Source organism: Urocitellus parryii, chromosome 1 (genome assembly GCF_045843805.1).
Source record: "Urocitellus parryii isolate mUroPar1 chromosome 1, mUroPar1.hap1, whole genome shotgun sequence".
Lineage (NCBI taxonomy): Eukaryota > Metazoa > Chordata > Mammalia > Rodentia > Sciuridae > Urocitellus > Urocitellus parryii.
The window spans coordinates 137,980,193-137,996,334 of NC_135531.1; the positions used below are offsets into that span (position 1 = coordinate 137,980,193).

The 16,142-nt window shown below is 35.7% G+C and overlaps 1 protein-coding gene across 3 annotated transcripts in view; it reads left to right on the plus strand.

Annotated features, from left to right (window-relative positions):
* Rapgef6 (Rap guanine nucleotide exchange factor 6) overlaps positions 1 to 16,142 on the plus strand; it is a 202,993-nt gene that overhangs the window by 175,971 nt on the left and 10,880 nt on the right. For 2 of the 3 annotated variants that reach the window (XM_026400134.2, XM_026400136.2), the window contains exons 22-25: positions 1,915 to 1,938; positions 5,692 to 5,912; positions 8,593 to 8,781; positions 11,471 to 11,605. In XM_026400134.2, the coding sequence (XP_026255919.2) occupies positions 1,915 to 1,938; positions 5,692 to 5,912; positions 8,593 to 8,781; positions 11,471 to 11,605 (569 nt within the window). The remainder of the gene's footprint in view (positions 1 to 1,914; positions 1,939 to 5,691; positions 5,913 to 8,592; positions 8,782 to 11,470; positions 11,606 to 16,142) is intronic. The other variant, XM_026400135.2, reaches the window with a different exon arrangement.

The window sequence follows — 16,142 nt, forward strand, 5'->3', positions numbered from 1 at the left end:
TAGAAAGTACTTTGTTAAGCTGCTCCTAGTAATTTTTATAATTTTCAGGGTATAAGTAGACTAATTACAGTTTTAATTTTTGGTCTGATTTTCTTTTCTGTGTTTAGAGCATTAAAAAATGGAATAATTTACAGATGCCAACTAATTCCTAATATTTAAAAAATATATACTCTGCTAAGGAAACAAAAATGCTTGGTACTTTAAAAACCAGAGTTGAAAAGCCAGGTGCCATAGTGCACACCTATCATCTTAACTAATTGGGAGGCTAAACAGAAGGATTTCAAGTTCAGGGCTAGCCTGGGCAACTTAGCAAGACCCTATCTCAAAATTTAAAAATGTTAAAAAAGCTAGGGGTGTTTATCAGGGGTAGAGTTCCCTAAGTTCAATCCCCAAAAGAAAAAGAAAAGAACATTTGGAGTTTATGTAACCCAACAAACCAGTGTGTGTCGACGATTGTTTTTTTTTTGCTTATTCACATCACTGTTCAGGAGTCTGTTATTGTGAGTAGTTAATCTGATGGTTTCTCTAATTTAGAGATCCTCAATATGTGGAGGAGGAATGAGTGTGCCTAATCTCCTCTTCCCAATTTCCATCCCTTTTCTGCCACTTGAGACCAATACATATAAGAGATGTCATTGTTCAACAGTGTGATAGCAGAAAACAATAAGAACCAGGAATCAAAGCAAACCTGGAGGAGGGCTTGTTCACTTGTTTTGTTTTTATTTTTGTTGCATGTCCTTGTACAGTGGTCTTGACATTCCCTATTGTCTTATATGGAACACCATTCACTCATATGTTACCACTCTGGTCCCTGACTATGTAATGAATTTGTGTCCCTGCCAGACCAGTTGATAATATACCAACTACCATCTGTGCCTCAGAAATGGGCAAAGAGGGGGAAAAAACTGATGTGAAAATTAATAAACCTGGCTGTTTGAGGTGGGTGGGGGGGAATAGCCTGGGTTGAGTAGAATAAGAAATGAGGGAAAATATCACTGTAAACATTCGACTGAATTTTTCCTGAATCGGTTTTGTCTGTCTGCCAGTAGTAATCATCAGTTTGCTAAATAAAAAAAAAACACTGTCTTTATTTGAACAATAGCATAAAGATATACAATATGGTAAGATTTCACTGATACATTTTTACTTATATTTTAAGTTGGATTTGTTGGCCAACTGTTCTTTACAATTTCTTATAAAATACTTCATCAGAGAAATTTCTGCACGTAGAAAAGAATTGTTAATATTCCTTGTAGTTTCATTCTGTCACTTAATGAATGGCTTAAAAAATATTTTCAAAATCACATTCACAAATTTTATACTTCAAGATTTTTTCCTTAAAAACTTTTAACTCAAAATTTATAGTAAGTATTTTCATTTAAGCTTCTTATAATAAACTGCTACATGAATTTATTAAGACCCTCATCCTCAGTGAGGCCCTGTCTCAAAATAAAAATTAAAAAGGACTGAGGTTGTAACTAAGTGATAAAGCACCCCTGTGTTCAGTCCCCAGTACCAAAATACATACATACACATATACTACGTTGTTTTTTAAAAATCCATCATGGCAGGGGGATGTGGCTCAAGTGGTAGCACGCTCGAATAGCATGCGTGAGGCACTGGGTTCGATTCTCAGCACCACATAAAAACAAAATATATTGTGTCCACCTAAAACTAAAAAATAAATATTTTTTTTAAAAATCCATCATGGGGTTTCTTTTGGCCTTCTGGACGTATCATAACTCAAACCCTTGCATTTCCTTAAAGTCATTTTACCATTAAGCTACAGTTTTTTCCTGGTGAAATATTTCCATTCTACCCTGTCTACATAGTTTTTCTGACTTTCAACTGTTGTCTGTTTCTGTGCTTTCCTGTTCAAACACATGCTTCAATGTTTGTGGCTCTTGCTTACAGGAAGAAGAGGTGGCGGAGTCTGGGGTAAGTGTAGAGATGAACACAACTGGAATGAAGGTTGTGCAACTCTTAACATATAATGCATCCCTTTCATTAATGCACGCATATAAAACAGCATGTGTTCTATTAACTCTGTCAACCTACATTCCGGACAAATGCTTTTTGCTAACAAGGTGAACGTAGTGATAGAACTTTTTAGGGGTTTTTTTTTTTTGTATTTTTTTTTATGTATTGGTTTACTGATTTTACTTTTCCATTATTGATGTTCTATAAGCCCATTTTAATTTTTTTTTAATTTAGCAGGATCTCATAGATGATGATAAAGACAAGGATGGTAGTGAATATTTGTTATATATTTCCCATGTGCCACACGTTGTTCTAAGTTTTCTAAATGAATTAGCTGTTTAATTCTCCTATCATCCTTTGAGTAGATGTTATTCCCATGGTATAGATGGGAAAGATGGAATTGCCCAGTTTTATAGCTCATTGATAGTGAATCCAAACCTAGGCATTCTGACAAGACTCCACACCACATTTTTTCTTCATTACCATATTTTATTTTATAAAAGTAAACATTTGGGGCTGGGGATGTGGCTCAAGCAGTATCACGCTTGCCTGGCATGCACGGGGCGCTGGGTTCGATCCTCAACACCATATAAAAATAAAAAATAAAGACATTGTGTCCACCTAAAACTAAAAAATAAGTATTTTTTTAAAGTAAACATATCATGTCAGTGGTATAAAAGTGGATGAGAACTGTTTGTGAAGGTTGCATTTTTCATCACTTTTCCAAAAAGAGGCAATCTTTATTCAAGCTATATTACGCAATAAAACTAGAACCTGATTTTAATTCTTCCAAGCCATTTACACCTGAGATTTCCAACACTGATTGAAAATTATTTTAAATTTCTACCAGTTTTGCTAAAAGACTTTCTTAACTCTCTGTAAAACTGTTAGAATAAAAAACACCTTTTGTTTTTTGTTTTTTATGCTTCTACATACGTAGATATTCGTTTAGAATAGTAAATTGTTAAAGTTTTTACATATCATGTACTTAGTCCTTTCATTTTTAGATGAAAAGAGAGATGACTTTTATGGGTGAAAGAATTATATAAGAAGAATTTTCTTAATACTAGTGAACCAAGACGTTAGATTTTTTATTACATGTAAGAAGAATTATTTTGTGAGCCATTTTCTTCAGTATTGTGTCTTATTTGTGGTTTTGTTTTCTGTTAAAGCTTAGCAAATTTGGCTTTCCTGTACTTCATTCTTTCCTTCCTTTTCTGTGTTTCTTGTGTATTTCTTCCATATCATACATTTATGTCTTAGTCTTTTCTGTCTCTTCTAACCTGATATTAATATTTTAAAGAATAATACTTGGACAATCATAGTGGCTTTTTGAGGTGATTAATGATTTAATACATTCACTTTTTATTCAGCTTTAGGATTTGTATTGTATGATAGTTGATGCTTACAAACAGATATTTTCATTTTACATCAGTATTTCCTGTTTTGAAAATAGTGTGAAAGACACTGTCATTTATTACAGTGTTTTCTTTTTTAGAATTTTGTTTTCTATACTGCCAGGCATAGTGGTGCACTCCTATAATCCCAACTACTTTAGGAGGTTGCAACAGAAGGATCACAAGTTTGAGGCCAGCCTGGGCAACCTGACAAGACACTGTCTTAAAATAGTTTTTAAAAGGATGGAGAATTTGGCTCAGTGCTAGAGTGCTTGCTTAGCATGTGTGAGACCCTGGGTTTAATACCCCGTTCCACAAAAGAAAAAAAAAAGAATTTTTATCTACCCTAAATTTGTTAACACCCTCTCTTTCTTTTAAAATTATTAAATATTAGTATATTAAAACTTATTACTAAATTTTAGGACTGAATTTTACTTCATTTCTTTGAATCCAAAGTTTTATCAGTTGACTCCACTATTATTTTATGCAACACAAGAAAATCACTGCAGTGGTCAAGTGTGGTAGCATATGCCTGTCATCCCAACTACTCAGGAGGAGGCTGAGGCAGGAGGATCACAAGTTCAAGACCACCCTAGACAACTTATGACTCTGTCTCAAAATAAAAAGGGCTGGGGATATAGCTTAATGGTCAAGTGCCCCTGGATTCAATCCCCCTGTGCTGCCAATCCCTAGCTCACTGCTTTATCCTGTTACCAAAATTTTACTTCATGCTATTGAAAGATCTCTTATAAGTCTGTGAACTTAGGTTTGAATTTTTATTACATTAACCTTATTGTGTATATATATATAAAGGAAAACAAGCAAAATAAATTGGTTTAGATCTTTATAAAATTTCTTCATATTCAGACCGTGAATCTTCTGAAACACTTTTAGAGTCATTAGTTTCTGGGTTTTCTGCAGTATACAGAGACTCAAATGCACACAGTCTTGTCTTCTGTGCCATCCAGTGTATTGATAATCCACCATCTTAAAAATATGGCATAACGCAAGCTCCTGATATTGGGTTCTGAGGCTGGCTTTGCAAGTAATTAGAGCTAGCCACCTTTTGACACCTTTGGGAATGTTATTGAAATTGTCAAATTTACTCTCTTTATAATCATTTGCTCCCTGGAATCTGAAAGGGTAATTTACTCATATCAATATTCTCTCTTCCAAATCATTCTGCAAATTTTAAGGTTTCTACATCACTTTAAGTAGTATCACTTTTAAGTAGTGATGACTACATCAACAGTTTCTGCCTAACCAGCAGCAATTGAAAGTTGTCATCAAATCTTAATATACCCCTATTTCAAGAGATCTTAAAATGTGATTTTTTTTAAAATGCCATAACACTATTTTAGTTGTTTCACCTAATTTAAGTATGTGAGCACTAAAGAACAAATTGTTGTATGGTTGTGATCTGTGTATTTAGAATACTTATATGTAAATATGAGACAAATTTAGATAATGAATGGATATTCTTGTTTTAGAACAGCAGCTGCCTTCAAATAAAAATCATTCAAGAACCTTGTGTTTGCTAGTCTTGTTAAAGGATGCTTGACAAACAGTAGAGTTGGGTGAAAGTGCAGGTTATTTGAATTGTAGTTGTTTTTACTCAACTTGCAGTTCCATCACATTTAGCAGCATTACAAAAGTTAATTTCAGATTCCCCTTCCTTAAACCCAAATATTGACTAACTATTCCATATATGAGAGAAAATATTGAAAATTTTTTTACATTTCTGATCTCTATTCTGAATTGAATAAAATGCTGTTATTTTCAGCTAATATCTTACTAGTAAAATTGGACAACATGCCCAAAGTAATCCTGTTCTAGACAGGAATGGTGATTGTAATAGCGTGTCCGTGTGTCCAGAGTAGCACAGATGAGCAAAACTGCTCTAGAAACTTCCTTATGGGAGAACCTTCATGCAGATATCTGATAGATGATAGTCTTGTGTTGCCAGACTCTTGCCATATCTCCAGAGTGTGGATGGCTTCTAGGGCCAAAGGAATGCTTTTTCTTGTCACAGTTGTACCATGGTTGCATAGGCACAAACACAGGTCTGATAGAATATATTGCATAGGGAGGAGTTGGTATCTTATTCTTTTGAAATTTGCATTTTATCAAATCTTATTCTTTATTCAGAAAATCGCCATATGTGCCAAATTACTTTGCATTAATGCTCTTCATCTTTTAACTCATTTACGTCAGCATGCAATAGCATTAACAGAGCAAAATCTTTTAATCTTCATTCTTCTGTGCTTAATTCTCATCTTTACCACCCCTTATTTTGATTTCTATCCTCTTACAGGTCACTCAGTCAAGGCAGCACAAATTCAAACATGCTGGATGTTCAGGGAGGTGCTCACAAAAAAAGGACACGCCGCAGCTCTCTGCTCAATGCCAAGAAGCTGTATGAGGATGCCCAAATGGCAAGGAAAGTAAAGCAGTATCTTTCTAGTCTGGATGTAGAGACAGATGAGGAGAAGTTCCAGATGATGTCATTGCAGTGGGAGCCTGGATATGGTACCTGTGAGTACAAGTTTTCATTTATGTGATACTACAGAGGATAACAAAATAGATAGTTGGTTCCCCAGAATTATGCTGAAGTTCCAGGAAAATTAACTTTGTACTGACATACCCTAAACATCATGTAATTCCGTTAATCAGATCCAGAATCTTATTCATCCCTGATATGCAAGAAAGAGAGGGATAATTTGTTATTCTTTAAGAAGCTTTATAAAGCAGGGCATAGTGGCACACACCTGTAATCCCAGCAACTCAGGAGCTGAGGCAAAAGGATTGCAAATTCAAGGCCAGCCTTAGCCACTTAGTGAGACACTGTCTCAAAATTACTTTAAAAGGAGGTGAGGGAATGAGGATGTAGCTCAGTGATTAAATGCTCCTGAGTCAAATTCACAGTACCAAAAAAAGAAAAGCAGCTTTATAAAGACATCTTGTAAAACTTGGAGCCTTACAGAAGAGTCTTTTTGTTTGAGAACATTTTTGCATTGAGCTTAAAATGAAGGGTGAAATTTTTACTTTTATTTAATGGGTATTATAATTATATAATTTGTCAATTAGAAAATATAAGAAATCTGATTCAAACATTAGAGATAATAGGTGTTTTGCAGGTGTCAGGTAAAACAAGAAAAAGCCAGGCATATTCTGATAATATCTAGAAAATACAATGGAAAAAGAGATTCTGTCCTCAATATTGAACAACCCCTTCCTGCCACCCATGCTGGCATGCTTAACAAACAGGTACTCTGCCACAGAGCCACACTCTCAAGCCCTATGCTGACTTTTTAAAAAATTTTTATTATTATTATTTTTTTTTATTGTTGGTCATTCAAAACATTACATATTCTTAATACATCATATTTCACAGTTTGATTCAAGTGGGTTATGAACTCCCAATTTTACCCCACAATTCACGATAGCAAGATTGTGGAATCAGCCTAGATGCCCTTCAATAGATGAATGGATAAAAAAAATGTGGCATTTATACACAATGGAGTATTACTCTGCATTAAAAAATGACAAAATCATAGAATTTGGAGGGAAATGGATGGCATTAGAGCAGATTATGCTAAGTGAAGCTAGTCAATCTTTAAAAAACAAATACCAAATTACTCCTTTGATATAAGGGGAGGAAACAAGGACAGGGTAGGGACGAAGAGCTTGAGACGAAGATTTACATTAACAGGGTTGAGAGGTGGGAGGGAAAGGAAGTGAGAAGGGAAATCGCATGGTAATGGAAGGCGATCCTCAGGGTTATACAAAATGACATATAAGAGGAAAGGAGGGGTAAGACAAGATAATACAAATGGAAGAAATGATTTACAGTAGAAGGGGTAGAGAGAGAAAAGGGGAGGGGAGGGAAGGGGAGGGGAGGGGGGATAGTAGAGAATAGGACAGACAGCAGAATACATCAGACACTAGAAAGGCAATATGTCAATCAATGGAAGGGTAACTGATGTGATACAGCAATCTGTATACGGGGTAAAATTGGGAGTTCATAACCCACTTGAATCAAACTGTGAAATATGATGTATTATTATTATTATTATTATTATTATATAGTGTTTTGGTTCCTTTTGAAAAAAATTATACATATAAGGAATTTGATTTCCCACTTAATGCTGACCTTTTAAAAATTAAGTATAAATAACAAACCATGTATGTTAGTGAAATCAAGAACTGATATAGTGTTGAGAGAAAGGTAGAATGTGTTTCAAAGCTCTAACTCAAAAATTACATTTTAGGATCAATTCTTTGATGAGCCAGTGTTTATTGTCCCCAGGGTCCCTGTGTTTTAGCTTTCTGCCATGTTCCCTGATGTTTATCACCCAAAATATTCACTAGGCTCTCATAATAAAAGCATAATTACTAACTATTACATCTGTGCTGGGACATTTTAAACATCTATTTGCTTTTATCCTGATATTTAAAGCAAACATATTATGAAGTACTAAGGTTATACCTACCTACATAAAACCATCCTGAATAACTGAGTGAAGGATTAAAAGTACTGCATAGGGATATAGCTTAGTGATAAAGTGCTTTCCTGGCATGCATAAGGCTCTGGGTTCATTCACTAGCACCACAAAATAAGTAAATAAATAAATAAATAGAAGCACTGCCTGAAGAAAGAATATCCTTTAGACTATGGTATTGATTATATGCAAAGGAGCAGTTCTTTCGTTTCTTAAGTCGAAGTTCCCTGGGTTTTTGAGCAAGTACATCTTCATCTGAAAGATGCACCAAGTGTTACATAGTGGAAGGGAATTTTCCAGTCTAGAAAACTAAACAATTTATTTTAATAGGAATCTAGAGAGTATAGGGCTGAGGAAAAGAAAGGCACACAGTTAAAGAGGGCGGGTGGCTAAATCATGCAGGGTCTTTTAAGGCCATGTTGTAAGGCTTTGGGCCTTTATCCTGTGAGCAGTGAGAAGGCATATAAAGTTGTATACAGGGACATATGGAGAAAGAAAGTGATATGATCAGATTTTCATTTGGTTGAAACATTTTGCCATTGTATAGAGAATGGCTTGAAGTTATGAAATTTATGAAAGGTAGTTTAAAACATTTTATTTTTGTGCTAAAAATTAGTGGTATTTAATAGGCCACTTATTGTTGCCTGTGGTAATAATAACCTTGCCTAAAAAAGAAGTTCACTTACCTTTCTTTTTTTTTTTCTCTCCTATAGTGACCAAGAATTTAAGTGAGAAAAGATCTGCCAAGTCATCTGAAATGTCTCCAGTGCCTCTGAGGTCAGCTGGCCAAACAGCTAAAGCCCATTTACATCAGTCTCACAGAGTAAGCCAGGTTCTTCAGGTACCAGCTGTTAATTTGCACCCCATCAGGAAGAAGGGACAAGCAAGAGACCCTACATTGAGTGAGTATTCACAATTAGTATTATATTCATTTAATTAAATTCCAGGGGGATTAAAGTGACAATTACAAATGCTCAGAAGATGAGCTATTGTAAGTTGTGTAATATCATCTCTTAATGAATCAGTTAAAAGGATAAAAAGAATACCAGTTTAAGTATATTCTGTTTGATTTTCCCTAGAGATATTTGATGATAGCATATTTAAGTTTTGTTTTGTTTTTGTTTAGTTGTAGATGGACACAATACCTTTATTTATTTTAACCCCAGTGTACATGTTTTAAATGCTGGCCTTGGAATTCCTGTAAAGCTAAAATCTGTTTATCACCCCAAAAAAACTTATAGTAATATATCTTGAGTATTTGCATCAAACCCTGGGCAATACATCAAGGGCTTACTGCATTAAAAGATGTATTTAATAAAATACCAGCTACAGATGTAACCTACAAAAACTGTGACAGCCAGCCAGACACAGTGGCACATACCTGTAATACCAGTGACTCCAGAGCATCAGGCTGAAGGATTGAAAGTTGAAGGCCAGCCTCAGCAACTTAGTGAAACCCTATCTCAAAATAAAAAGGGCTGGGGATGTGGTCAATTGTTAAGTGACCTTGGGTTCAGTCCCTGGTAACAAAGAAATAGAAGAGGAAAAGAAAGAAGAAGAAAAAAAATCTGTGTGTGTGTGTATATATATATATATATAATTTATATATATAAATATATATTTGTATAATTTCCACATTTCTTTGCCACTTTTAGGCCATGTAGACATTATCCAAATTACTTTTTTATTGTTTATCGCTATTTCAGCTTTTAGGTGGGAAGCTACATTAAATTTGATTCCTAAAATTATTACTTTAATCTAGACATTATATATAATACATATTAAATAGAAGTTTGTGAATTTAATTTCATTTTATTTGAGTTACAAAGTTGAAAATAAAAAAAGAAAGAAATGCCCTCTCCCGTGCCAAATTTTCAGTCTGGTTTATATGAGACTCCCAGATACTTCAGTATTTGTTTATTATTATGCCAGGGGGTAAATACAGAACATATAAAAGGAAAAATAAGAGGCACCTTTAGTAGGAGTGAAAAGGCAGGGCTTCAAAAGAAAGCTTTTTGGAGATAAGATTTAAGCAGAACCTGAAGACATTGATGAGGAAGGAAGTAATTAGGGGAAGGTTTCAGAAAAGTTGCTTCAAGCAAAGGAAACAGCTTAGTGTCTGCAAGGAGCTACAAGTGCTTTGCTGACTGGCTGCAAATTTCATGCAGAGTATTGAAAGAAAATAGTAACTAAAGTTGACAGTTAGCATTTAGGGAGTTTGAGGCACAGTTCACAGTGCTTTACTGACCATACATTCGTTTATTCTTTATAATAACCTATAAGAAAAGTAGTATTTTATTCTTACTGAGAACCAAACTCATTAATGTTCAAAATTATAATTTGCTGTGCTAAAGGCAAGTTGTGATTGAGAAGCCATTAAAGAAATTTGAACACGGGAAAGTTATAGTACAAATTATGATTGAGAATAGACTGTAGTAGAGAATGCAACAAGATCTGAGGTAGAAAGCCTGAATGGATAGCTGTTGTAACATTTTATTGGAAATTGCTCAGGACCTAGACTAGTTTAGTGGCTGCAGGAATAAAAAGAATTGGATGCAAAACTGATAAATTTGGTAAGAGTAAGGGAGGGACAAGTTTAGCTTTCATTGTTTAACTTGGATATTAGCACCTGAGAGACGGCACTATGTATACTGGGTATGTCCCCTCCCTCTCATTCCCTCCCCAATAATATGGCTGGTATTTATGGATTAAATATATTGTATATTAAAACTATATTCAAGTAGTAAGGATATAGTGTGATTAAAGTGTTTTCATTGTCAAAAGCTGCTTGTCACTGGGCCATATTCTCACAAAGTTGTGTTTACTCTGCTGGTTAAGAACAGTGTCAGTAGTTCTTTGACATTTCTTAGAGAAGACCACATTGGAAAAGTCAGTTGTCAGTATATTGAAAGCATTTTGGTTTAACCCTCGCTAAACAGTGCCAGCTGTTAGATAGGGTAATGATAGAATATTTCCACTAGGCTCCATATTATTTTTCTATGAATTCATGATTCTTTCTGTTGTTTACTTCTCTCCTGGAGAGTGAATTTAGTGCTCTTGTAAAGGGCTGGACTGGCAGCCCTGCAGCCTCTTTTGTATACCCTCAGCACAGATGCACCACAGGTAGTGCCAGTGCCAGCATTCCTACACTGTCCCTGACCAATGCCTCACTCTGACTTGGAGAGGCCACCTCTAGAGGGGAGGGAAGAGTTTGAATCCATGTCTTCCCTTTAAGATTTCAAACAGGTGTGTCAATTGTGAGGGGTGGGTCACTTTATTCAGAATTCAGAGGGTGGTTTTTAACTTCTGTGACAGAGAGCAAGCATAAGTAAAAATTGATTTCTCTTCTGCCACAAAGCAAACTTTTTATTATAAACTGATCTATGACCAGCTGAATTTGAACAAATAAACTAGAGGTGAGAATATCTGTATGCCATTATCCAGTCATTTAGTCTTCGTTTGTCTGTTACACATTTCAGTTGACTGTACTAGCCATTGTGCATCATGGCTTTAGTTATGTAGTGAATTAGGCATCTACAGACATTTAAATTGTAAAATGGGACTTATGCACTTCTTTGATTTTATTCTTAGGTTCAAGTTTACCTCAGAAAGTTTTAGGACCAACCGAAGAAATAAGTGGTAAGAAACATACAGAAGACACTGTGTCTGTGGCATCATCTTTACATTCTAGTCCTCCTGCATCTCCTCAAGGTTCCCCTCGAAAAGGTAAGACAGACATTTCAGGCTTGTTCTTGTTAAACTGAACAGCACTTTCTAGCACATATTTTGCTTTTTAGTCCATAAATAAATGAATAATAGAAAAGTGTAACTGTGGGCTGGGGTTGTGGCTCAGCAGTAGAGCGCTTGCCTAACAAGTGGGAGGCCCTGGGTTTGAACCTCAGCACCACATAAAAAATAAATAAATACAATAAAGGTATTATAAATTATTATTATTTTTTTTTTTAAAAAAAGTATAACTGCTAAGAGTTACTTTTTGAACTTTGCTATTTCTTATTGAATTATTCAAACAACTTTTCAGTTGTTATACATCATGTAACTGGGACTCCAGAATTCAGAGGGTGGTTTTAATTTCTGTGACAGAGAGCAAGCATAGATAAAAATAAAGGCAGAAGTCACAGGTTTTTTGATCTGTGCCAGTTCTTGATATTACTTTCTAAATTTTCGGTATTCAAACATTTCATTGGAGCATTTGCCAATAAAAATATCTACAATACTATTTTTAACCAAGATGTAGAAAAAGAAACAGATATTTAAGGTGACTTCTTCTTTTTTTTTTTTTTTTAGCAATAGCATATTACCTTTTTATGAATCAAGATTTAGATCAGATACCTTTATAGATGTTACATTTATACTTATACAGAACCTAACGAGGTAAAAAATCTGACATCCTTCTTGTTCTTTTACATGTGTTTTTATACTAAAAAGAAATTGAGACCAGAGCTTTTCTTGGCTAGCCTGGACTGTACCTATAGAGATTCCATTTCATGTTAACTGCACATGTAGCATTCTAGATAGAGTGTGTATTTCTTACATTGGCCCCTGTACCCTCTGTTTGTACCCTGGAAGAAAGCTCCCTAATACTGGGATCTTTACAGATATACAAGAATTAGAATCTTTAAATAATTACAGCTTAAGATGGCATATAAGCAGAGGGGGAGACAAGTTTGTTAATTCTAGCAGGAGGGAGAAGCTTCCAGACTTTGCCTCAGCTCCCATGTTCTGAGGTACATCTCATTCTTCAGGGCTTTTTCTTATTTTTGCCACCTTATGTAGCAATGATGTCAGATCTGAGTTGAATCTGATTCTGTCCCCTGCTATATCTGTGTTTCAGTGTATAACTTATTTATAGAGTCAGGTTTTCTCTCTGAGAGACAGGGGGAAAGACCATCTATTTCAGGGTCCTCCAAGGTTTAAAGGTAATAATATTTATAAAGTCATATGTGCTAAAAAGTAGTGTCTCTTTTCTTTCCCTGCTGCCAACCCAGGGCAACATAGCTTCATTACTCATCTGCCCTTTCTCACATAGCTGAAACTGGCTAGAATTTTCATTCAGATTTTACCAGGGAAAGCTTCATGAAAATCAGAACATATAAGCAGCATATATACAATAGTTGTGTTTATAAACACATATTTCTCTTCCTGTTGTGACATATGCATGATTTGTTTTTTTTGAGGCACATAGACCTGATCCCATCTCCTTTTCTCCCTTGCCCCATCCAGAGTGCCTTTGTCAGATCTGGCAGCAGCGCCTGCAGCCAAATAATCCTCATAAACAGTGCCTGTGTGCTAATACCCTTGAAGGAGCACTTTACATCCCTCATCCCTTTTGGAAGCTATTCAGAGGTTCATTTCAGACTAGAAAATTCTATAAGCAGAAAGCTATATGCTTTATGCCTGACTATAACTTGGGGGAAGAAATATCAGGAACAGGAATACCCCCATTGGCCTTATTCCCAGCAGAAAATCCACTCTCACCATTGAAATAGAAAGGTCTTATCTGGATTATCTTTCAGTGTGTAGCTGAGAGTTGACTATGATATTTATAGGTTTGTAAACCTGTCATAATCATATTTAGAATCCTGAAGAAATTCTCTTGAGCATTATTTCAGTTTGTTGTTACATATGCCCTGTCAAATCCTCAACTGAGGCACGGGGGTTGTGGCTCAGCAGTAGAGCACCTGCCTGGTGTGTATGAGGCGCTGGGTTCAGTCAAGCCTCAGCACCACATATGAATAAATAAAGATAAAGGTATTGTGTCCACCTACAACTAAAAAAATATTTAAAAAAAAAACTCAGGCATGGTGGCACCTGCCTATAATTCCAGCAGCTAGGGAGGCTGAGGCAAGAGGGTCACAAGTTCAAAGCCAGCCCCGGCAACTTAGTGAGGTCCTATGCAAATTAGCAAGACCCTGTTTCAAAATAAAAAGGGCTGGGGACATGGCTCCTGGGTTCAGTCTCCAGTACACACAACACGCACATGCACGCACGCACACACACATATAAATAACTCGCTCAACTGATTATGATATTTCCATAGACAGTTTTTTGCCAATTATCTGTCATTACACTAAATATGTTATTAGGATCCGTTCTTAGTTTTATCTCGATTCTGGAATTATTTGTTTTCTGTTTTTCTCCCCTTCTTTCCTTGTGCTACTGAGGATTGAACCCACTGGTGCTGTACTGCTCAACTACATCCTCACTGATTTACGTAGATTGGCTTTGAACTTGTGATCCTCCTACCTCAGCCTCCTGAGTAGCTGGGATTACATGCCTGGCTTGAAATTAGTTGTTTTCTAACAATTTAGAAAATAATTCTGTTTCATATTTTCGTAAGAAGAAGTTAAACAAGTAAGCACTTTTAAAAGAGGGAAGTCAAGAGACTTTAAGCATTATATAATCTTCCTCAGCACTTAAGAAAGGCAACCTCTCCACCTTAGAGCCACAGCAGCATCAGAAATGATGCTTTGTAAATATACGTGTTAATATGTATTATTTTTGTGTTCCATTTGGTTTTTACTAAGCTTTTTCTTAGTAAAATCTGCTGGAAAATTCTAGACAGGCATAATTTCTTTTGAGAAATAGTTCTGGTTACCTGTTACTCTAGTCATATATTTTCTGATAATTTGACCACCTTGGTTTACTCTCAACACTGTTACCATCAGCCTGTTCTGATCAAGATAATCTTTCTCCTATGTTCTGTCTTATTATAATATCAATGTGTTTATGCTATATAATACATTTTTTATGCATTAAAAATATTTTTGCTAGATTTCCGTTTTGCAGATGTTGTCAAGATAATAAATTTTTTAGTAGGCTGTTTGTGATTAATTAGAAAGAATTAATTGACCATGTCAGGGTTTTTGCATTTCTCCCTCCAGTTGGCAGTATCATATCTGATCACAGCATCCTCCTGCGCCTCTCAGGGCCTTGCTCATCCCCTCCCTGTGAGTCCAGCACCGAGATCAGTGGCCAGAACTGCCCTGGAATAGGTGGGGTTTACTTGCAAAAGAAAATCCTTCAGATTACCAGGAGCACAGCCAAAAGAACAGACAGAATCAAGAAGGCCACTGAGGAGAATAGAGACAGGACAAGTTGTGAGAACACAACCAGAAAAAGAATGACATCCCCGTTTAGAAGATTTAGGGAAAGAACTCTTTCAAGGGAGAGACTAGTCAACAGCCAAAAAGAGGACGCAGATCACAATCAAGCTACAGACAGCTGTGAGAAAGTGAAGGATGTTGGAAGCAACATCAAAGATGAGAAAGGGAGTGACATCTTCAATTCAAATAGCCGAGGCAACAGTAATATTTTAAACTGCTTCCATACGTGATTCAAGTCTAAAAGGAGGAAGACACTCTGACGAAGTTCCTTATTACAGTGTTAAATTTGTTTTCAGTTATTAATGTAAATGTAGCTTAAATTAAGCCACTTGGAGAGACAACTTAGTAAGATGCTATTAATAAGCATTTTGTGATTAGTATTACAGGTCCTCTTTCAACAAAGTAATCTTGATTAAAAGTGCCTTATTTGTGCATGTTATTTTACTAATGTATTGAGTTAGTAAATGTTATACTCTTGTTTTCTGTAGTTGGCTTTATTTCCTACAGCTGGGTCTGTGATCGAAATAAATATAGAAGCTTTTCAGGAATTAGTGTTCATTTTCGCCATAAAACCCCTGGTAAAAATCTGATTTGATTATCTTTTTTTAATTATCTGATAGTTATCTCTCTTTGCCTTAGAGAATTTTATTGCCATCTTAGTACTCCCTACAGCATTATAAGCTAATGGACAAAGATGTTTTTAGGAGGCAAGAAATTGGATCTTTTTCACATCCATTTTTTTGTATTATCTGTCTTTCACATATCTCTGATTATGAAAGGAGGAACTGATCTAACAGTAGGTTCAAAGCCATTTGGGAAACTTGTTTAAAACTGTATAAATAAGCTAGGTGCAGTGGCGCATACCTGTAATCGGGTGGCTCAGGAGATGGAGGCAGGAGGATTGAAAGTTCAAGCCAGCCTCAGCAATTTGGTGAAGCACTAACTCAGTGAGACCCTGTCTAATAAAATACCAAATAGGGCTAGGGATGTGGCTCAGTGGTCAAGTGCCCCTAATTCAATTCCCAGTACCAAAAAGAAAAAAGAAATTATATTACAATGCCCCATCCCAGACCTCATAAGTTGCCAGAAGTGGGCATGGGAATGTGTATCTTAGTAAGCTTTCCAGGTGATTCTTGAAA